The following is a 23,285-nucleotide window of genomic DNA, read 5'->3' on the forward strand; positions in this document are numbered from 1 at the left end:
AGTTTCTTTTTTGAGAAATACAGTACAAACGCTTATAACGCGTGCACACTTACCCTATGAATACAAACCTTATCTCTATAAACATTTCTAAAAGACTAGACCAACATATATATCTTGAGATACGGATGACATATATCAAATTTTACAAATATAGGGTGGCATGGTTCCAACAAACCCTAGATTTTAATCGTCCAAAATTCCTCCACTTCTTATTTGTTCTGTAGGAGTCCCAAATCCGCATGCTTGTGTACTCTTGGAGCATGAGTACGTACGTGGACATTAATACATTGACTTTGGATTCGTTTATTGTTGAGTTAGATTATGGCAAATAGTACGTACAGTGAGGTTGCTTTTTTTGAGCTTTAATTTGGGGGTATTTGACTAGTTTCTTTCTGTTAATCTAAGTGGCAGTAAATATACCTTTTGAGATTTGAAAAGGTGAAATTAAATTCCTTTATTTCCCATTCAAAAAACTATTCAGGAATACCTGCTCATTATATATTTGCCACTGAGAATTGGTTCTTCCGTTACCTACAATTAATGAAAATTTTCTAAACCATCATCTAATGACAAATAAGAGAAGACTTCCCATTGGCAAATAACTAAACCAAGCAAAACTCCTAAAAAAAAACAAAAACAAGCAACTCTAAGGGGCAAATAAAGAAAAGCATTGGTGATGCACCCTATGGGCTATGGCTTTATCAGTTTATCCATCTGGTCCACTTAGAAAAGTACTAGACAGGCCAGGCCAGGCATTTGGGCCTCCATATTTTATTGGGGGAATAAGTCCATTTTACCTCCCTCATCTCTTGCCCTTCGTCAAATAACATCCTCGACCACAAAACCAGGTATAACGATTCCCTCATCTCCGAAAACCTGTGCAAATCGACTCCTCGGGTGGTTTTGTAAGCGGTTTATGCTGATGTGGCAAGTTGACTTGGTCCAAATGTGCTGATGTGGCAGCCATATCACCAAAATAGAAGTGGGTCCCACATGGAAGGACAAATGCTAAAATAAAAAATTTGGTGGGCCCACTTGTCAGCCCCTTTTCTTATCTTCTTCCTCCCTTCAATCTCTTTCTCACCGCCGCACGTGCAAGAGGCTGATTCGGCCGGCCGGTGGCGGCGAACGTCGGTCGGGGGCGGCCTCGGAAGGCTTGAAGACACGACTCATCTACCCTTACTCCCGACGAGGTCCTCCCTCGCTCCCAACCGGCCGCGACCACCCGTCGAGGTCCTCCCGTCACGCCCGGCCGGCCGCGACCACCCGGCGAGCTCCTCCCCCACTCCCGGCCAGCCGCGACCTCCCGGCGAGCTCCTCACCCGCGCCCGCCCGGGCGCGACCACCCGGCGAGCTCCTCTCCGGCGCTCGGCCGGCCATGGCCTCCCGGCGAGCTCCTCCCCCACTCCCGACCAGCCGCGGCCACCCGGCGAGCTTCTCCCCCGCGTCCGACCGGCTGCGACCACCCGGCGACCTCCTCCCCCGCTCCCGGTTGGCCGCAGCCACTCGGCAACCTCCTCCCCCACTCCCGACCAGCCGCGGCCACTCGCCGAGCTCCTCCCCTGCTTCCGGCTGGCCGCGGCCACTCGGCGACCTCCTCTCCCGCCTCCGGCCGGCCGTGGCCTCCCGGCGAGCTCCTCCCCCGCGCTCCGCCGGCCGTGGCCTCCCGGCGACCTCCTCCCCCGCGTCCGCCCCGCTGTGACCTCCCGACGACCTCCTCCCCCGCGTCCGCCCGGCTACGACCTCTCGGCGACCTCCTCCCCGGCCGGCCGCGGCCTCCCGGCGAGCTCCTCCCCCACACCCGCCGCCGCTACTCGAGCCGATGGAAGGCATGAGATTGTGAGAGAGGAGGAGATGAAAGATTGAGGGGAAGGGTGATAGGTGGGCCCCACGTGGGTACCACCTAATTTTTTACTTTGAATGCCACCTAGATGCCACGTAAGCTAAAACTGGACTCAATACTGCCTTGGGAGTTGATTTGCACTGGTTTTCGAAAATGAGGGAGTCGTTATACCCGGTTTTGTGATTGAGGGATGTTATTCGACAAAAGGCAAGAGATGAGGGAAGTAAAATGGACTTATTCCTTGGGCCACTGTTCCTTGTATGGGCCAATTTAATTGGGCCCATGAAGTACAGGACCAGAAAAAAAAACATTTCTTTTTTTATTATTATTTTCGCTTCGTCTTCGCAGCGAGTAACCAACCAAACCACGACTTTTCCAGCTCCCCTCTCCTCCAGCCATGGGCCCCGGCCGCCGACGGCGACAGGGCGACCAAACAAAAGTCCTCGCATCCCGCCGCCGCCGCCGCCCCGCCTCCTCCTCCCATGCGCCGCCACGTAGGATCGCGCGATCAGATCTAGGGTCGAGCACTCCACTCTCCCGCCTCCCACGCGATGCGGTGGTGGCCGGCGCTGCCGCTGCTCCTCCTCGCCGTCGCCGTCGCCGGTGCCGGCGACGCGGCTCCCGTGTGCACGCGGCCGTCCGCGGCTGAGGCGATCGTGGGATCCCCCGAGGCGTGCCGCTCGCCGCTGCGCCGCCCGCTCGGCGTCACCGAGGTGAGCCGTAGGACTACTAGTGAGTTTGGTGCTGTGAAATTCAGTTGGTATCGGGTATGTTAGAATCGAGGTTCTGTTCGGGGGTAGGAATACGTCTCAAACATGTACAATCTGCTTACTGATGATGTTTGAAATTTTCATGGTCGTGGATTGGTCTCCAACCAACCTGCCAAAGTGCCAATCCCTTCTTATTCTATTACAGCGCATGATTTAGCAGTTGAACGAACTAGTTTACACCGTGATGCCATCTCTTCTTTGTACTGTTAGGTAAGAGTCAGAGGTCTGATTCAGTACAACACTTTTACTGACCTTGTTGTTACGCAGTAAATACGAGATCAACCTGTCAAGCCGGATAATTCCCTTTTTTTTTTCATCATTTTAGTGCTCGACACATATCCATCATCTGAATTTTCGCTCATGTGTTTACATTACTTCGCACTTTTTATACAATAGGACCACAAATTACAAACTACCTTGTGTTGTTAGTTTTCATCCCATTTTCTTGTTGCAGCCGAGCGCTTCAGATATGTTTTTATCCTATCCGTTTCACTTGTCAATTATATGAAGCTGCATCTACTCATTTCTAGGGAGATGATGCTATCTTAGCGAGGGCCGTTAATCTACTTCATGCAAACAAGGAGGATTTCGCTGCTGTGCTCTTCTATGCTTCCTGGTGCCCATTTTCACAAGAATGCAGACTACGCTTTGAGAAGTTGGCTTGCATATTTCCAACTATTCGTCATCTTGCAATTGAAGAATCTACGGTCAGGTTAAGGTGTGTCCTATGTCAAATGAACTAAAACAGTGATGCCACAGATTCTTTGTACGAAGTATTAACTCAGGGTTGGAAACTGCAGGACAAGATATCGGTATGGGATTCATGGATACCCAACGCTGTTTCTCATAAACTCAACAGTGCGAGTGCGGTATCATGGGCCTCGAACTGTCAAATCCTTAGCTGCCTTCTATAATGATGTTTCAGGTGTGTAAGTTTGTCATTAGCCGTCAACTGCAATAGAAAATGTTCATGCCATGCTTCATTTCGCTCTGCGAAATAATTTATTTTGTAGCATCTCTGCTAGTGTGTTTATGACTAAGAAAGTTAGAATGTCTTGGATACTCTTTTCCTGACTCTAAAGCTGATGGTCAAGTTATCTTTCATGTGATGAAGGTATTAATCCATCAATGGATCCAGCCGTTGGAGATGATAACATTGAACCTAAAAGGGATTGTGAGCAGGAAAAGTGCCTATTCTGGTCGGCGCGAACACCAGAGAATATACTTCAACCAGATACTTATTTAACATTAGCAGCTTCTTTTGTGATCCTTCGACTGCTCTATCTTTTTTATCCGAAGATCACTGCCTTTGTGAAGCGGACATGGAGTAGGCGTACTCTCTTCACCTGCCTTGAGCAAGGAAAACATAAATTTAACAGGGTATACCCGTCTAAGCAAGGGAATTTGCATGATGGAGCAAGGCATGCTACTGCTTGGGCTTCCAAATCGTTAGCATCTGTTTCAATCGGAGAGCCAAGCACCAGTTGATTGAACAACAATACATGAAGAACACGATTTGTCAACTGGGACATGTAGTAGATTGGAGTAATCAGTAACTGAACAGACCATTTGCTGTGGTCGGCTGCGCAAATTACTGTAACTGCTTCGTTATGAAGCACACCTTTTTTCCCCTTTCCTTACATCTTCTCATAGCTACTCTTATAATAGTTACCGTCCATTTCGTTTTCTTGGAGGTAATAAAGTATGTTTCAGACAAGTGTACTTTGACACTGCAAAATGATCATAAAATGAAAAGTGATTTTACATTACTTGATAAGGTATCAGGAGATATATTCTCTAGTGTAAAAATTTGGTACCTCTCCATACCTTCGGTGCTAGGAGGTACGAAAATTTGCGCTAAAGATTTGATACCTCTTAAGAACTGTAAAATTTCTCTAAAGCGAATATATAACGTTATTTTTCTCCCTAGATGTTCTGAATGTTAGGGTTCTGTACATGTATATCAAAGGAATTTTATAAAAGCGAAGTAAATTCGGTTTATGCAACCTATATTTTCCTGTTAGGACCAACACGAGTGCTCTCTCTTCATAGCTTGAGGACAAATTTGTGGACAATGGAATCGGCAATTACGTACCTTCCCCCTTTCCTGTTGAAGCAGAATGTTAATTGTGCATACTAAGCCATCCCCATAACTTGGTTGAATTTTGAGAAAATATACATGTTCCACATTTGAGTTCATTTCTAGTAGTTGTCCCATCTGTTTGAATCAACCAATTATCAACTGCAAAGCTATAGCCGACTTAACCATATGTCTATATTCTCGACTGCAATGCAGATAGTTACAAGAATTTCGTTCTCCAAAATGAATAAAAAAGAGCTCAGTAATCAAAATGAGTAAAATAATATTAGTAAATTTCAATAGACCCCGTATTTAATGATTGCATCAGAAGAGGTAACATCATACCTAAAACAGGTCATTTTACAGCCTCATCAAAATTGAGGAAAAGTGTGTAAGGCAAGGCAATAATGTATTTTGACTTTTTACAAGTCATTTTGACTTTTTCTAGTTAAATTTCTTTAAGTTCAGTCAAATTTATAGAAACACATATATGCATTTTCAACAAAAAAAAACATATTATTAAAATATATTTAATTTAAATTTAATGAAACTAATTTGGTGTTTAGATGTTACTAACTTTTTCTATAAACTTGGGTCAAACTTACTAAAGTTTAGCTAGGAAAAAAATCAAAATGATTTATAATATAAAACAGAGTGGCGTCATCCGTGTAAGTACTTTCTTCGTATATATTTATTTTTGTAAAGTAAAACAAACGGCTTAGACATCGTACACACTCCTTCCACAACAACACGTACTCCGAATAATAATGAATAAACAATTCTATAATTGTTTTCATCAATAATAAACAAAAGACCGAACAAGGCTTGATTCGTCTCAACTGTATTCTTCTTCTTGCTGGTACGGTGCTGCTCTTAAAACTAACTAAATACTTCCAGAGGTACTACTGACTAATACTTATAGAGAACCAACCTCATATATTATTTTTCACACTTTTTATAAACATATACCGGTGTCGCAGGGCCATCATGTAACACTGCACTATGGCCACACATGCATGTAGCATGACGTCAGCATGATATCATGCTGAGGCAATGACAGCATCGAACGGCTTTCATGCGACACAGTGTCGCCTCTCTCCATGTAACACCGATATATTTATATAAAACTTTAATTTTGAATAATTGTATATCGATAAAGAAAGATGAGAGTAACAATATATTTGAAGATCCAAGAACCTGACTTTCCATTGAACATGCATACATAGGCTTATAATAAGAGATAAAGTGTTTGCTAAAAATCATTATATTTTGGAACGAGTGTAATAAGAGATATTGCATCAATCATACTACATAGGCTTGTCCTCTCTATCACAAATTTCTTTCTTAATAACATTTATGGTGAATATGCATAACTATTGTTTATTCATTTATGTTGTATATAGTCCTCTTTGTCAAGCCGAAAATAAAATCTTCCAAACTAGCACTTGATTATTGTGTCTATCGAATCACACACACAACACTGTCATTAACTAATGTCAAACCAAAGCAGAAAATAAAATTGGAGAATAAATTAGTTGTAAAATATGTTGTTGCCTGGTTGTCTCAGTTGACATCGACCACATACGCAAGCATACTCATTCTACCTCTATAAGCACCTCTAAAAAACTGAGCTGATATATCTTGAGATTGATAAAGTCACACATGGTTCTATGAGCACCTCTGAGAAACTGAGCCAATATATCTCGAGATTGGCGAAGTCACCCACGAGTGTCTCGATGGTCCTATGTTTCTACCTGGTTGCCTCAGTTGACATACACACGCACACCATTCTACACACATGAATACCTTCGAAAAACTCAGTTGACATATTTTGAGATTGATAAAGTCAGCTATGGTTGTCTCGCTATTGACAGGTATGTTGTTTACCGATGAAGAATAATTAGTTATAAATGTAAACTGTAAATACGAGCACATGTGTCAAGTTTAGAACTTAAACTTGGATGGACATGTTAAATTACAAGTTATCTAACTAGTTGAGCTACGATCACTTTAGAGAATGAGCGATTTACTTATACCTAAGGTTTATTTGGTTGGCCTCCAACAACTGGAGTGAAGTTTGGAGTGGAGGCAAATCTCAGCGAGATAGAGCTCGATACGATGATGGTTCTAATTTTCTACCTTTCATATAGATATAACACTATTTTCATGTTTAAAATCAGGTCCTCGATTAAGGTTATTGTATATAAATACGTATGTTTTAATTGCGTCGATTAAGAATCGAGCTCATGATCTCTAGCTACATACAAAATCGATTTGTGTGCACTAGTTAGTTTTTTTTTTCTAAAAAAAATTGAAGGGACAAGGACAATTTACTTCTACTTCAACGCGACTACTTCCATATTCCTCCCCGAGAAAAGAGAAAAGGAGAGAAAGAAACCTCTCGATATTAAACGCGAATCTCCTTGTCGCAATCTCCTCTCTGAACGGCGCCGATCGATATACCTCTGCCTTTAATTAAACCACAATTGACAGGCCAAGTTGATCGATCGAGTGATCAGCGTCGCAGCACGAGCACCTGTTAGTTGTTACCTTAATCAATTCTTCTCTGAATTTCTGACCACCATGAACACCATCAACCTCACATCATCCCATCCCAACGAAGAAAATTTGGTAGGACTGAGGTCTTACGCTTATGGAAAAGACTTTGTTTAAAAAGCGACACGTGGAAGACACCAATCTTAAAGCAATCCTATCCTCCTCTTCAACCTCACGAGCGTTTCTCCCTTCTTTTCTTGGTCTGCCCATCTGTTCACCGCTGCCCCCATCAACCCATGCTCCCGGCGACATGGAGGACAGCGGGAAGGTGGGAGAAGCTTCTGCAGGGAACTCGAGCCTGACTGCCAGCCGAGCTCATATCGGACCATTGGGTGAGTGGCGGCGAACTCCGTCGGTACAGCCTATCCGTTGGACAAGCGTCGACTCGCCGAGGCTATCGAGCACAAGTGATGCGCAAGCTCGAGTCTGAGCGCTAGGTGATCTCATTCCAGATCTTGTTGACCTCTCACAACTTCTTTACCCCCCACCTGCGCCTGAGCTTTTCTCTGCGCTGAACAGGACAGTTGAATCGATGCAACGCCGCTCTCCATATGTGTAAGCTCCTCGAGACGCCGAATGGAAGTTAGGAATCGCCTTTGCCGCTACTGCTGGACCGAACTGAACGAAGAAATCACTGATCTAGTGATTTGTGCTGTCCGCCTGTCCCGCATGCGAACTAGCAGCCGTGCCGAACGGGAAGGAAGAGAACTGATAGACTGCTTTGAGATTAGTACGTAACACGTGTCACGTTTTTAAACAAAGTCTTTCCCATAAGCGTAAGACCTCAGTCCTACCAAATTTTCTTCCCCATCCCAATGTCAGCCATGGCTGTCATGCCGCAAGTTGCAAGACGCCGCAGCGATTCTAGTTCATTAACGTCGTTGTGATTTTGCGCCGTACCACCCGCTGGTCCTCTCGTTCCGGTTTGATAATCGGAGGCGAGTATCTGGTCGAGCGCTACGTAGATATTCCGTTCGTATTTTCTGCAGTGATCGCGTCGTAAATTAATTTTCAGGTGTCGCATCAGTACAGAGTACGATACTTAACTAGCATCGTCTACAGTATAAAAAAGATGCTAAATTTAGGCGATCGATCAATCTGTGGCTAAAATTTTTGATGCTGCAAAACATGATGAGAGGTCATGAGCTTACGTGAGAGACTGGATCATTATTACGCCCCACATGGGATGATTTTGATCGGTTGATCGATCCATGACAAACAAAGGCTGATGATATCTGCAACTAAGCAATACCATTAGCACCACCAAACTCATCTTTATGGCTAGCTCCAACATTGTCCATTGTTTTCCCCAAAGAAAATCTGGCCGAACCTTTACTACTACCAATGGAGAAATTCGATATGTAGTTCCTACGTTTTGAAATAGAGACCTTTTGCGGTGGTTGCGAGGTACTTAGAGGTACCTGGAAGTGAAACAACGTGTACCGTTGATCAAGAGAGGGACAATGTATGGAACAAAATTATTGTAACATGGGCATTATACGTGAATTGAATTCCTACATCCATCTATCAATATATCGTTGTGTAGATCGGTATGCCGTGAGGAAAAAAACACGCCGTTGATTTAAAAGCGATCAATTCGATATGTACCAAAATAAACAGAAAGATCACATCTCTTTAATTCTTCTCTCCTTTCGCTTCGTTCTTGTTCTAGGGTTTGAACGGTTCACTGGATGGAGACGGAGGAAAAAAGTGTCTGCATGGTTGAGGGTTGAAGAGGAGATGAGATCACCCGGTCGACGACTAGGCGCAAGCTAGCGCATCTGTAAGTTATCCTATGTTTATTTACACAGTTGATTAGTTATTCATGTAGTTCATAAATTCCTTATATAAGGGACTAGAATTTTTGTGGGATAGTAAATAGAGATCTCGTCCTATGGTGTTCTTCTAGTGTTTGAACGGGTGCACCCACGAGGAGACACAGTCGAGGAAGAAGATCTGGCATGGTTGAGCGTTGGAACAAGAGGCAAGATCTGATTGACATGCATGGGTTACAAGAACACAATGTAAATCTAGAGAAAACCACGTAAAAGAGAATATCAAAGAACAGAGCAACTCTAAATAAAATGATGCAACTTAAGAACCTGTAACGCTGGTGCCAGCTAAATGATTTAACTCAAACACAACGTAAATCTAGAGGAAAGCACGCAAAAGAGGATATACGCAAAGAAGAACCTGTAATAAAGCTGGTATCGGGGAAATGTTAACTCGTACAGTAGTACCTATGCGGTACCGATTCTAATTTGGGAGACAATTCTACCCCTTTTACTCTACTAGTAAAATTATATTTTTACCCTTAATACTTAAGTAACTATACCAATACTTAAATACCTTTTACATAATACCTGTGATTGAGGGGCGTTGGGTCTATACCTTTTTTGAATGCAAACATCGTAAAAGTTCTCTTTAAGATATATAACGTGACATGGTATTTAAAGATTCATATCTCTTCCCTATACTATTACAAAAATTAAAATGTTTCCGTGATACTTTGGTACGTCGTCTGTATTTAAGTCGGTTTTTAAGGTCCTTCATTTTTGGAAACACACAAGGAGTCGTACAAGAAATCCCTTTAAAAACTCGCATGCTAACTTGGGAGGAGAGTTGTACTCCTAATTGCTTCAGAGTTCTTGTCAGACCATAAGAAAGTGATGTACATGATATGACCATCATCCCAATAAAGGTTCCAAATTAGATATTAATACTATCAAATAAAAATATCATATACTTTTTAGACAATAGAATCTAATAATAATACGATTAAAATATCCTTCACCCGTTGCAACGCACTGGCCTTTTTTCTAGTTATTTAAAATTTTAGAACAAATGTGCAAAACTATAACTAATGTTTAAAGTACTTTTAGTATTAAAACAAGGCAACTCACTCCTCTTCTTTATTAATGAAAAGAGATTGTCATTCTTCCCTCTTATTCGAAAAAAATAAAATAAGGTCATATTTGACACAACTCCCATCTTTGATACACAATTTCTTGGAGTTGGATATTTCTAGCTTCACAAACTATAGATTTGAATATGTGATTACCAATATTATATGAATCATTTTGTCTCTATTTTAAATAAAATATAAAATTTTTAAATACTATGATTCAATATACAAACTTCAAATCCAGAGTGGATCTACGATGTGGAGTTGTGTCAAACAGAACCCAAGTCATCATAAAATAAATGATGATACATAGTTTTTTTTAATAAAATGAATTGCTAAACGTCATATCTGAAAGTCAACATCATTTATTTAAAAATGGAGGAGTATCATTTTGAAACATATGCCACATGGTGTAAAATACTTCTCTAAAAATGGATATTTGCTATCTCCAAAATTTTCATTGATATATACCGCTTTAATCTAGCACACTACCACTAAACATTTTTGTTATTATTTCTCTCCTCTCATCTCATCTTCATGCGTTGGCCGAGCCCACATTCTCTGCACCTCGTGGAGGTCCTCCATCGAGCAGTATCAGCTACAGAGTTACCAACTCCTTCATGTGGTCTCTCTCTCTCTCTCTCTCTGGTCTCTCTCTCTCTCTCTCTCTCTCTCACTAGGCACGAGGTGTCAACGTTGAGGTCCATGTCTTGCTAGGCACAAGGCGTCAACGTCAGCGGCTGCGAGGATATGATATACAGTACTATACTTCACGTACCTTTCATAATCATTAACAAACTGCTATTCTGTAATGATTAACATGCTAAGGTCTTAGTTCAAATATATGATAATCCGACAATATCATGAAAATGTTTTTTCAAATCCTAAAGATATGGGTTTTTTTTCTTGATTCTTGCTACGTATCAAAGAGGTATAAATATCTTATAATGTTAAAAAAAAAGGATGTATATATAAGAGTGTACTTGTCTTGCTATCTCTATCGATCCCATATTATCTCGTAGAGTTTTCATGTAATTAAATTTAGGAAGAAGTTTGAATGTCGCCCGAATCTCTCCCCCCGCGAATTACAAAATCAGACATTTGATATCCCTAACTTAAACAAAACGAATAAACTCCCAACATTTTTTTAGGTAGTCTCAGACCGACTGGCACACATGATGCCAACGTGACAACCCAATCAGAAAAAAAGATCATAGGGCCACATGCCATATCTCTCACTACTCCCTTTCTCTGCTCGGGGACAGGGGAGAGGAGGGAACTCGGAGTGGTGGCTCGTTGATCCCGCCCACCGGAGCTCAAGCTCGGTTGGGGAGGTCAACAAAGGTGATGGTTGAGCTTGCTCGGGGTGGCCGGTGGAGGTAGACCTTGAGCTCCCCTCATGGTCATGGAGGTTGGCAGAGGAAGTGGCAGGTGGCCAAGATCGAGCCCACTCTAAGATGGTAGCAGAGGCAGATCTTGAGCTCTCATTGGGACGGTAGTGGAGGCTTCGGGCGGTGCTATTGAAGGTGATGGGCAGATGGTGAGATCTCCCTAAAGCTAGTCCCTAGTGGAGCATTCGTCACCCATTTGTTGCCGGCCGAACCGGAGCGGTGCCGCGTCAAGCTTTGAATCCCCGTTGTTGAGAGGTCCCGCACTCCGCCGAGATCTACCTCTACTACCACCTTATCTGTACGAGCATGCGGAGCTAATGAGGTCAGGGAAGTGCTTGTGGCGCGAGCTCATCTAGGAGGTGGTTGTTGCACAGGAGTTGCGACAGTAGAGGCAGATCTTTGCAAGACGAAGCTCGATACAGAGTGAGCGGGGTATGGCAATGACGAGCTATCCCGTATTCCTCTTGAGGTCAAGATCTCAACAGCTCCCATAGGGCAAGCCGTTGACGCCAGGTGGTAGGGTTGGAGGAGGGGGATAAAGAGAGGAGGTCACTGGTGTAATGCGAGGGGCATCTCGTTGCCATGATGGTGGATCTAGCCGCAACAGAGGTTTTTAGGCCTCCATCATAAAGATCATCACAACTAGCTTCACCTTATAGGGATCCTTAGCTAGTGATTCTCTCCAGGGAACCGAAACTCTTATAAGATTTCGGATATTCAAAATAGAGTAGTCTAAAAAAATAGAAGAAATTTCACTAAATTTGAATTTGTTTTGATAAATTAAAACAAATGAAATATCCCCCCCCCCAAAAAAAAAACCACCTGCTGTAAGCAGAAAATTCCGGCAATATCAGAAATCCAGATCCGAAACTGTCATCCCTGATCTGCACATACGCACGCCGCACGCAGGCAGGCGCGCGCGCGCACGCATCACACGCATGCAGCCGTGTAGACGTGTACACACATGCGGAAATAAACGCCCCGTTCTCCCCTCCCTCCCTCTCCCCCACCCCCACATCCACATGCATCCCGCGCGCGCAACAGCGACGCCCCAGCTAACCAACCCCCCCACCACGTACGCGGCGCGCTCGCCGTCACACAGCTCCCGCGACCACAGATATTCTCTCGATCTACCACTCCTCCCGCTCGCTCGCAGCTACGCCGCGTATAAAATCCGTGGAACCCTTGCTACTTAATCTGCCACTATACCCCTCGCTAGCGGCCAAGCTCGGCGAGTTCCTCGTGCGCCAATTATACTATACCTCTACATATAACGCCACCCGTCGCCTCGCTCTCCGCTCAACGAGGCGCGCAGGCGCAGCACAGTACTACACTGATCGAGCTGAGATATGGCGTTGGAGGAGACGGTCCTGCAGCGGCCTTTTCCGGCGGCCGGCGGCGACGGGGAGGCGGCGACGACGGTGTTTCTTGCTGCTGCGACTGCGACGGAGGAGGGGCGGCGGCGGCCGGTGGACCCGATGATCTGGGGCGACGAGCGGCGGATGAAGAGGGAGCTGGTGGCGTGGGCCAAGGCCGTGGCGTCCATGGCCATGGCGGCCAACGGCGGCGCCGGCTCGTCGCCGTCGACCACGCCGCCGCCGTCTCCTTCCATGCGATGAGATAGTTAATTAAGTATTTAATTAGCATAGTGATGTGTATATATATATAGTGTGGGTAATTTTATTGCCTATCTTGGTGATGAGCTGGGTCTCGTAGCAATTGAGCTACTGTAGATAGATAAGCTTCTCCTTCAAGTTCGATGGATGGATGGTAACCTTGTCTATTGGCTGTTGTTGCAACCCAATGATGGCAGGCGCGCACATCATCTTTTGTTTCGCTTGCTTATGTGCTAAACTATTGCATGTAATTAAGCTTGCTTTTGACAGATTTGGGATTATGAGATCCTTTCTTGTCAGATTTCTTCAGCTAAGCTACTAAGCTAGTGGGATTATTAGATAGTTGCTCCCACCTTCTATAGCTTCACTGGTAACCTTGCCCCTGATCTTGCCTCATCAATGATGGCACATCATCTTTGTTTGGGCTTTTGCTTAATTATGTGCATGCAATTAAGCTTGCTTTGACAGCTTTGATACTATCAGATGAACTGGTATAGTACTATATAATTCTTGTCATGTTATATTGGTTCTCTGCTTATACACCATTAAGTTTGCAGTTAAATTTGTACTTATGCGATTACGGTTATGGGTTCATCAACAAAAAATATACTCTCCTCCGTTAAAAAAAACTTTAGGCTTTTACGAAGCCAGAAGGTCTTTTTTCTTTGAGTAAATTTCACAAAACTACACGTTTTATGGTCCAAGTTGCAGAAAACCACACACACTTTAACACTTGGTACTTAAGTACATATATTTTGGTAGTGTAGTTTTACAAAACCACACTATCAATGAATGGATTCACCCACGAGATGATGTGGCTCTTTCACATAGGACGAGGACATGATATCCTATTACCAGCCATCTCACGAAATTAATAGGATATACCACGTCATCATCCTATATGGAGCAACCACGTCATCTCACGGGTGAATCCATTTATCGATAGTGTGGTTTTGTGAAACTAAACTACCAAAATATATGTACTTAAGTGTCAAGTGTCAAAATATGTGTGGTTTTCTCCAACTTAAACCATAAAACATGTAGTTTTGTGAAATTTACTCTTTTTCTTTTAATATATACAGAGGGTGTACTTTTTAGATAGGTGAATTACGACGGTGGTGACCGGTGAAGTAACAAGGTTGATAATGTTGACTTAGGGCAAATCCAGGATGGAAATTTAGGGGCACTGGTATGTGAACTATCAAGAAGGGGGGGAGGATCATTTGCTTTAATATAAACTACATCAACTATTACATAGGTCACATCTCATAAAGCTATTGATAATAGATCACTAAAAAGACAAAAATAACCATAAGCTTCAACTTACATAAGGATCGAGAGATAACATAGTCAAAAGGAAATCATATTGCTAAGGTGGTGTTTGGATCTAGGGACTTAACTTTAGTCCCTATATTTAGACACTAATTTAGAGTATTAAATATAGACTACTTACAAAAACTAATTATACAAATGAAAGCTAATTCGCGAGACAAATTTTTTAAGCCTAATTAATCCATAATTAGAGAATGTTTACTGTAGCATCACATAGGCTAATCATGAATTAATTAGGCTCAATAGATTCGTCTCGCGAATTAGTCCAAGATTATGGATGGGTTTTATTAATAGTCTATGTTTAATATTTATAATTACTGTTCAAACATCCGATGTGATAGGGGCTTAAAAGTTTTAGTCCCATCTAAACAGGGCCTAAATCTCCATCCTGTTGCATAATCAAAAATGTATATGCATGTCGGACATTTATGCTAAATTCGTAAATAGGGTGAAAGCAAAGATGTGTTGCCTACAAATTCAAACTTGATCTGCAGCTATTCAAATATGCTAAGAGTAATCACAATCTAACCAAACTCCCAAAACCAATTGTTTTTAGTTTCATGAAGAGCAAATTGCATTGCTGGTACACAAACTTGTGATGATGTGGCTGCAGTTTAGTATATAAACATATAAATCAATCGAATAAACTTTGACTAATTGGCACATCGCATTATGAATTGCTATCGATAAAATAAAAACAGAAATGATCCAACTATACAGGAAGAGAGAGAGAGAGAGAGTCGGAAGCCAGTGGATCACTGGTCATATCGATCTACTCCCTCCGTCCCACGATACAAGGGATTTTGAGTTTTTACTTGCAACGTTTGACCATTCGTCTTATTCAATTTTTTTCCCAAATATAAAAAACGAAAAGTTGTGCTTAAACTACTATAGATAATAAAGTAAGTCACAAATAAAATAAATAATAATTTAAAAAAAATTTGAATAAGACGAGTGGTCAAACGTTGCAAGCAAAAAAACTCAAAATCCCTTATATTATGGGCCGGAGTGAGTATTAATTTGCCCAGCAGCACACGTTCGACAGCTCAACCCGGTCAAGTCGGCCTAGGCTTGGGCCTCAACTTCCATCTTGAAAGCTCGACCGGAAGCCCAATAAAACCTAAAAATAAATTAAAATTTGATATTTATATTTTTAATTTAAGAATAATAAAGTAAATTTATATTATTTAATTAAAAAAGGACAAAAGTATATATAGGCAATCTTGCAGGCTGTTGGTTCTGCTTTTCAGAGCCTGTATATATATGCATTCAAACAGGTCTAAACAGACTAAATTCTACCCACCACAGCATTTAAACAGAGAGAACTACTTGTATCACTTGAAAAAATAAACTAACATAAGTGTCGCAATTTCTTGCAAATATATGAACAGATTAATGATAAATTTAACTATAGTCAATAGATTTACTAAGAAAACCTCATCAGAATTGTGTAAGATTAAAACTACGGAAGGAATTAATGAGGAAAAAACAAGTAAAATGGTTTTGGTTGCCAGAAACAATACGGTCTCATTCGGAATGGAGGAAGAACATGGGAAAATGAAGGATTCTAGTTCCTATGGATTGAGTCATAGTAGCTTCATACGTACGGATCATAGGAATCGGGTCACAGAAAAAAAGTTTCTACGCTACCAAAACAAGGGGAAGACCAATAGGAAAAATCTATCCACGATGACCTGTTTTTTCTCTCCCTTCGCGTGGGAACGAGGCATCAGGTTATCAAGCAACTAATCAAAGCACAAATCACAGTGTTGAGTTCACTAATGTTGTTTACTTCACTATTATGTAACACAGCCATTTTTCTCCTAAAGATTTCTATGTTTTTCCTTTACTCCATCCATATAAAATTCCTGTATTTTTCATTTCGTCCAAACTATGCACATAAAATTCCTATATTTTTCCAATATGCTATTTTACATTTGCATAATTGCATTCCTATCTTATTTCTGCATTTTCTTCTATCCCTACGATTTTTAATTCCTGTGTTTTGAATGAGCCCTACATACTCTAGATGGAAGCCCATGAGCCCCAAGCCCTCTCTGCTCTTTGGGGTTCCTGTTGGTTGCCAAAGCACCCTCTGCTGCCCTGGATGTCTGCAATAAGCTAAACAAGGATTTGACCAAGGATCACTTGGACACAAGGTGAGGATAGTAGACAAAACGCTCCAAAAATCAAAGCTTTATCATAGAAGAGATTGCTAGATGGAGGCGTCTTAACCAAGGATTTGACGCGTTTCAGTGTATGGCTCACCAGGATTTGGCGTCCAAGAGAGCGCCTGGCAGCCCTGCAGGCTGGCCGGAGGCATCTGGGTCGTTTCAAACAATGGCAGCTGCTTGAAAGAGTGTCGAGAGCGGCAAAGTTCGTCACCGATGAAGAGGACCTGTCTTTATTGGAAGCAGATAAACTAACTTGAAGCTCCAGGTAGTGTTGCCTACTTGCTGCACACCAACTCCTCCTCAAGTGCCCACACATGTCAATGCTGCTGTCATTGGTGCCATCATCATGTCTCGATTTTTAAGGATGTGTTTAGTTCACGCCAAAATTGGAAGTTTAATTAAAATTGGAACGATGTGATGAAAAAATTGGAAGTTTGTGTGTGTAGGAAAGTTTTGATGTGATTGAAAAGTTGAAAGTTCGAAGAAAAAGTTTGAAGAAAAAGTGGTTCACCTGATCTTCTCCGGACTCCGGTCACAGAACACGTGCGTTCCTAGCCATGAATGCATCTGCCATGTAACACAAACAGTGGAATATTTCAGGTTATGGATGTTTGATTGTCTGAATAATACCCATGCATCCATGATCTAACAATTTTCCGACACTATCTCATTGAATGTGTGTAATCCCAATCATTGGTATTCTGTACCAGCACCAGCCTATGCAGCCATGGCAGATCTGTCGATGCATAAGGTTAGCATTTTAGTATGGAGCAACACTCAGAAGTCAGAGTCACCTGTTCTTACTTGGGGCAAGTTCCTACATACCTGGACTAGGCTTGTCCGTGAGATCCGACGAAACACATTAGATGGTAAGGCGACGTATTTTGTTTTCAATAGGGGTACAGCAAAACTATGTCCAAACAAAATTTGGTCCCTTACCCTCTTTTTTACAGTTTTATATTACCTTGAACCGTCACATGATTTGCATTCGTCCGGTTGCAGACATCAGCAAAGATCTTGGGCGATTTGGATTGGAAATGGAACCTACAGGAAAAATAGTTGTTGAGAGCTTGAGCTTTCAAGCCGTTGGGAGCCCATAACCCATGAAAGACAAGAAAATTAATATAAGAATCAGGTGGTATATGCTACTGCCTTTGCATGTATATTAGCATACAAATTTGTTTTAGACAGCAGTATTGGAAAAATATAGTGTGATTATGTAGTTTGCCCCCAACAAAAAAGTGGGACAATGATGATACAGCATGAAAATTTTGCACCCTCCCCCACACCCAAAACATTATGGTGCTTTTTCATGCTCTTCCAGAGTGCACTATGAAAAGGATGTTTGTAAAATTCATAAAAATATGAACTTGTGTATCATGTTCACACCTAACTTCAAAAACAAAAGCACAACATAAAAAGAAATATTTGATATGCGATACTATTTTTGTAACATCATGATTTAAAATCAATATATGAAGATCTTCCCAGGTTGTCTTAATCAAAGAAGGCAGTAATTGGATTCTCAGATGAAATGTGATATTCAAGGGCACCATAGTTGATCTGCGACAATGGAATTTCCTAAAGTTGGAAAGGCAGGAAACATAATAAGATTCAATCATGCAGCTCAATTAAGATAATAATCCAATTTCGTTTCGAATCTGAACCATAGGATCTCACCAGAGCCAGACCCACCCTAATCAAGAGAACAATCACCAGGCAGGAATGACTGTCTTCTTAAGCTTTGTATTGATTTCAGCAGCTGCAGAAATTAATTCCAGAAAGACCTAGATTATTCTAGGCTGATAAAAATGATCTAGTAAGACAATCATGGATCTGTTCAGAGCTCAAGAAAAATTTGCTATTAAATATCTACCTTTTCAAACTGCCCCTATATGGTGGAGCCATGGTCAAAGAAAAATAATATGGATTCAAGGATATATCTCTAATTGTGTCTTCTCCATTTGTTTATGATCCTCGAGAAAATGGTAGGAGGAAGGCAGACAAGGTGATGAGATGGCTGTTTTCTTCTCATGTTGCGTGCATGGATGTCTTTCAGAGGTAAGAACAAGGAACCCACACTTGGTTTAGCACGTGGGAAATATCTGATGAAGGTGATCGGGTCGATGAAGGTGATCGGGTCCACATCATAGGTTCAAAACTTGGTGTGGTTGAGCATCCAATATTCCCTACTTCAGCGCTGTTGTTCAATTGGATGTCCTGCAAATGGCGGCTGGTAGTAAGCAGGGCAGATGTAGTTCCACAGAACAACCTGCATGCAAGTATGCAACATATATGCCAGGTTATTATATTAGCTAGTAGTATATAATAAGTTTCTTGGTTACTACTCGTCTACTTGTTGAAGTTCTTGCCTTGATCATGGATACTTCACATTTCCTTCTAACCTCTGCTTTGTCATTTCATACCTGATTTCAGTGTGGGAACACAGAATAAACACATTAGTCCAAGCAAATAAGTTTTCAAGCCAAATAATACAAAATTACAGCTCAATCATGTGGTTACCTTCCATACCATCTTTCTGCCTAAGTTAAAAGTGTCTAACCAGGAATCAATACGAAGACACAAGTGTTATGATAGCCCTCTTATCACCCAAAGCACCCTTCTTAAAAAACTATATCTGGCAGAACCAAGCACAACATTACACATATAAAACAACTACGAGCACAAGACAAAGGTAGGGAAAAAGGATTAGGTGAAGTTTCTGTCACATCACATGATAGTCATACTGTTTGCCCCAATAGACAGCATTCCTAAGTCAGCATAATCAAAGGCTCATATACATTTAAGTATGGACACAGCCAACAAGAATCCTTACCCAGGACCAAGGACATGCAATTGCATGCACCAGAAACGAGGGCAGATTAGTCTTTTCTCATCCAAAAAAAATGTATCGTGGTTCTGTTCCTTAATATGGTTCAAAACACCACTATATATAACCCATGTTCTGGTGACCAGTGACCTGAGAAAAAGCTCAGGGACCAAGTAGAGGCAACTCATCTGCCCTCTCCTACTAGGATTGTCGTCCTACTTCTTATCCATCAATGGGGAGGCCTCCTTGTTGTGATGAGAATGGCCTCAAGAAGGGCCCCTGGACTCCTGAAGAAGATGAGAAGCTCATGAGCTACATTCAGAAACATGGCCATGCAAGCTGGAGAGTCTTACCTGAACTTGCTGGTGCTTACACCTCTCTCATGCATGTCTTCCACAGAACATGTATTCAGTTTCTTGTATAGAAGTCTTACTTCCGTATATTGTTTTTGCAGGCTTGAACAGATGTGGTAAGAGCTGCAGGCTAAGATGGACCAACTATCTGAAACCAGACATCAAGAGAGGGAACTTCTCGCGTGAGGAAGAGCAAACTATCCTCCAGCTGCATTCCATCCTTGGCAACAAGTAATACCTGAACCTAGCTGACATTTCATAATCCCCAAAGCAAGTGTTTTGGCTAATCTGTGAGCAAACCAGGTGGTCAGCTATTGCAAAGCATCTCCCTGGACGGACAGATAACGAGATCAAGAACTTCTGGAACACCCACCTCAGGAAGAAACTGATCAAGATGGGCATTGATCCAATGACCCACTGCCCAAGAACAGACTTCTTTCAGTCCCTCCCGCAGCTCATTGCACTTGCCAACCTCCGCCAGATTATCGAGCGACAACCGTGGGATGGCCACATTGAGGGCCTGCAGACTGTGGCAGTTCAGGCTGCCAAGCTCGAATACATGCAATCACTGCTACATTCTGCAGTGTCCATTGTGACCAGCCCCACCACCACCACCACCACCAGCAGCTTAAACACCTTCACCACCGAACTGGAGCAGACCAACCACCTATGCCCTCCACAGGTGCCTTCTTCAAGTGTCCCTGAATTAGCTGTACAGGTGCCTCACAGCCAAATGCCTAGCACTTCATTTGATCAGGAAATTGGCAAAACCAACCTGTTCTCAAATAACATTGTCAATGGCAATGAGTGGTGCAGCATGGAGGCAGATAACAGCAGCCAGAAAAGCTTGTTGGTCCCTGAAAACTCCATTCCACCACTCATTGACATGCCAGTGCAAAACTTTTGTAATACTATCAGCACACCAAACTGTGACGGCGGCAATAGTATTCCACTGCCCAGTTGGTCTGAAATCCTACTTGATGAAGAACTCATGGGTGAATTTGCTTGAATTATTTACTATCCTCTGTTTGCTTTCTTTTTTTTCTCGCATGCACCAATTTTTGGGGCTTGTGTAGAATCCAATGCAGGTGCCTGCACACACATATACTTGTAATATAAGATAGATTTGATGTTACTTCTACTTATACATATGCCTCCCGTGTTACTGGAGTTCTTTGTTGTTTTAATTGCTCAAAAGTATTTTTCCATACAATGTTGTGGTGATATAGCTTGCAAAACAACATATGTGAAGCGAACCCATCATTGCAAACATACAGTCTAACCGCATTGTTCGCCAGAATTAACACAAGAACAGATCTCGATTTATGCAAGCTAATAAAGAATAAGAAAAAACACTTATATATGCTGTTACCAGCAATGTGAGAATAAAAGTACAACCACAGCTATCAGCTGTTACTGTGAAGAAGTTTGTTGTATTAAGCAGTTCGAACGTTTACTAAATATGTCATGTCAACCAACAGGTAGGAATTATAGGAATGACTCAAGTGCCAAAAACTCATAGTGTTGTCACTAATGATATTATATTGTAACCATCATACATCAGTCACCAACTTCTCAAGCATTACTAGAGGTTTTTCTTCAGCCAGTGTCATCATGTCTTTGTCTTAGAGCAAACATGCTGTAGCATAGAAATATTTACAGATTATTTTATTTCAAATGCCACACTTTCTTATGGGCAGGTAAGAATTCATCTCTTGCACGAAACTGACTACAAAAAACAGGCCTAATAGTTAAAATACTGAACTTCAAAATTTAGCAGCACTAGGATGACAAATAGCAGAAAATCTTTATAAAGAAGAACCAGAGAATTGGCATCACTATATGTTGGACAAAGAATTATAATGTGATGTCTGACAAAAAAAAAATACTGCAGGTCACTAGTTAGTCCATATGATACCTAGATAGTGTAACTTTGCTGCTGACTGAAGTCACCCAATAGCCTTAATACTTGATAAGAGACATCCATCTCTATCGAACTTATTCTTAGAATAATGATTTAAAATATGAGGATTTTCCGTGAACTACGAGGTGAACCCGTGAAGGCATTCTCTGCAATGTTGATTGGCAGAAGCAAGTGATGCACTCAACCTCCATCAATTTCTATATATTGGCCAAAACATAAGATGGTTAGAAACTACAGCTATTATATTGGAGTACATAAAACATTTTCTCTTGCGGCTATGGCCTCTGGCAAATGGCAGCTGCAACACTTTTTTACTACATTTATTTACTACATTTATTATTTGGAGTAACTCTATCTTGTTTAAAAGTTCTGTTTACAATGTCACCTTCAACTGTCAAGCAGAAAAAAGAGTTTACATATTCCTTTTGATTCAATGCTTTATAAATTCCAATGATATTGCTAATATTCACTTTGCCTGAAGCACAAACTATTCTAAGGTAGTAGAGGACCTGTCTGAATAGCAAATGGCAGGCAAGGAAAAATGCCACATACATCTCCTTGACATGCAACGGAAGCAGGAATTAGCCTCCAAAAGTTAGATGCTAGCAGTACACCAACAACTGAAATATTTAGACATCACACCCCCACTACAGCATGGCATTTTTCATCTATGCTAGAAGGAAAACCAAAATCACAAATTCCATCACCTGAGACTTCCGCGCCGCCCAACTGATCATCACCAGGTGGAATCATGGCAATTTGTAAGTATAGTCACTACTGCAATCAGCGCATCACGGATTCAGGATTACATTGCACTCCTCTGAACTTAACAACGAAGAAGGTGAAGAAGATTTAACTAGCCTCGGTAAATAATAGCAACATTGCCCTAGTTTCGGGATGGATCACATTGAAACTTGAGGACGGCGTTATACCTACCGGCAACTCACCGGTGCTCGACCACCTCGCCGGCGAAGCGCTCGAGGGGGCTCTCGGCATTCGGGATTTCGGGTCCACCACAGCTTCCTCCGCCTGATCTCCCCCGTCCGCCTTGTCCGTTCCATCTCCTTCTCCCTCCGCTCCTCCCAGACGTCCACGCCGGAAACCACGCCGCCGAAATGCGTCCGGCCGCCGCCGGTGGCCGTGCGGGGAGAGAGGGGGAGGAGAGGGCGGCGCCTTCGGTTGGGAGGCCCGCAATACAAGGCCCATTTTTATGTGGGCTGGGATTTTAGTCCAATTTGAGGCCGGTCCATTCGAGCTCTTGTTGGCCCAATAGAATGAACTAACGAAACGGACCGAAAATTCCATTCGAGCTAAGGTAGCCCAATTATGGCCAGTAGTTCGACTAGAAGAAGAGAAGGGGCACCACTTGCACTTGCACAAACATTAAAAACTTGGAGCCCTTTGGTATAGCAATTTTAAGCACCCCAAACATCGCAAAATCATGAAGCACATCTTGACATTGACGCCATTTAGGAGTATTTTTCTATCACTATAAAACTGTTCTCCTTTTA

At 42.2% G+C, this 23,285-nt stretch overlaps 3 protein-coding genes and 2 long non-coding RNA genes across 8 annotated transcripts; 2 read left to right on the forward strand and 3 right to left on the reverse strand.

Moving 5' to 3' along the window:
• Positions 1 to 1,242: 1,242 nt before the first annotated feature.
• On the reverse strand, positions 1,243 to 1,833 carry LOC136356905 (uncharacterized). The gene has a single exon (XM_066311453.1). The coding sequence runs from the start codon at positions 1,831 to 1,833 to the stop codon at positions 1,243 to 1,245; it is 591 nt and encodes a 196-aa protein (XP_066167550.1).
• Positions 1,834 to 2,242: 409 nt separating this feature from the next.
• Positions 2,243 to 4,381, forward strand: LOC4340518 (5'-adenylylsulfate reductase-like 2). The gene is made up of 4 exons (NM_001421450.1): positions 2,243 to 2,556; positions 3,144 to 3,331; positions 3,414 to 3,538; positions 3,728 to 4,381. Exons 1-4 carry the CDS (start codon positions 2,395 to 2,397, stop codon positions 4,099 to 4,101), a joined length of 849 nt encoding a protein of 282 aa, NP_001408379.1. The 5' UTR covers positions 2,243 to 2,394; the 3' UTR covers positions 4,102 to 4,381.
• Positions 4,382 to 15,141: 10,760 nt separating this feature from the next.
• LOC107281460 (uncharacterized) lies at positions 15,142 to 18,980 on the reverse strand. Of its 3 annotated transcripts, XR_003242972.2 has the most exons (6): positions 18,544 to 18,979; positions 18,348 to 18,429; positions 17,493 to 18,248; positions 17,179 to 17,403; positions 16,762 to 16,990; positions 15,142 to 15,613 (listed from the first exon to the last, which is right to left on the reverse strand). It is a non-coding gene; the product is annotated as an uncharacterized lncRNA (long non-coding RNA). The 3 variants fall into 3 exon arrangements; XR_003242970.2 differs by having other exon boundaries at positions 17,179 to 18,248; positions 18,544 to 18,960; XR_010742010.1 differs by lacking the exon at positions 16,762 to 16,990 and having other exon boundaries at positions 17,179 to 18,248; positions 18,544 to 18,980.
• Positions 18,981 to 19,038: 58 nt separating this feature from the next.
• On the reverse strand, positions 19,039 to 22,952 carry LOC107281462 (uncharacterized). Of its 2 annotated transcripts, none has more exons than XR_010742012.1 (6): positions 22,722 to 22,952; positions 22,482 to 22,551; positions 19,851 to 20,942; positions 19,504 to 19,784; positions 19,191 to 19,305; positions 19,039 to 19,093 (listed from the first exon to the last, which is right to left on the reverse strand). It is a non-coding gene; the product is annotated as an uncharacterized lncRNA (long non-coding RNA). The 2 variants fall into 2 exon arrangements; XR_010742011.1 differs by having other exon boundaries at positions 22,711 to 22,952.
• On the forward strand, positions 19,730 to 21,021 carry LOC4340520 (transcription factor MYB93). The gene is made up of 3 exons (XM_015788846.3): positions 19,730 to 19,862; positions 19,952 to 20,081; positions 20,154 to 21,021. Exons 1-3 carry the CDS (start codon positions 19,730 to 19,732, stop codon positions 20,857 to 20,859), a joined length of 969 nt encoding a protein of 322 aa, XP_015644332.1. The 3' UTR covers positions 20,860 to 21,021.
• Positions 22,953 to 23,285: the final 333 nt, after the last annotated feature.

This window comes from Oryza sativa, chromosome 6 (genome assembly GCF_034140825.1).
Source record: "Oryza sativa Japonica Group chromosome 6, ASM3414082v1".
NCBI classification, from domain to species: domain Eukaryota; kingdom Viridiplantae; phylum Streptophyta; class Magnoliopsida; order Poales; family Poaceae; genus Oryza; species Oryza sativa.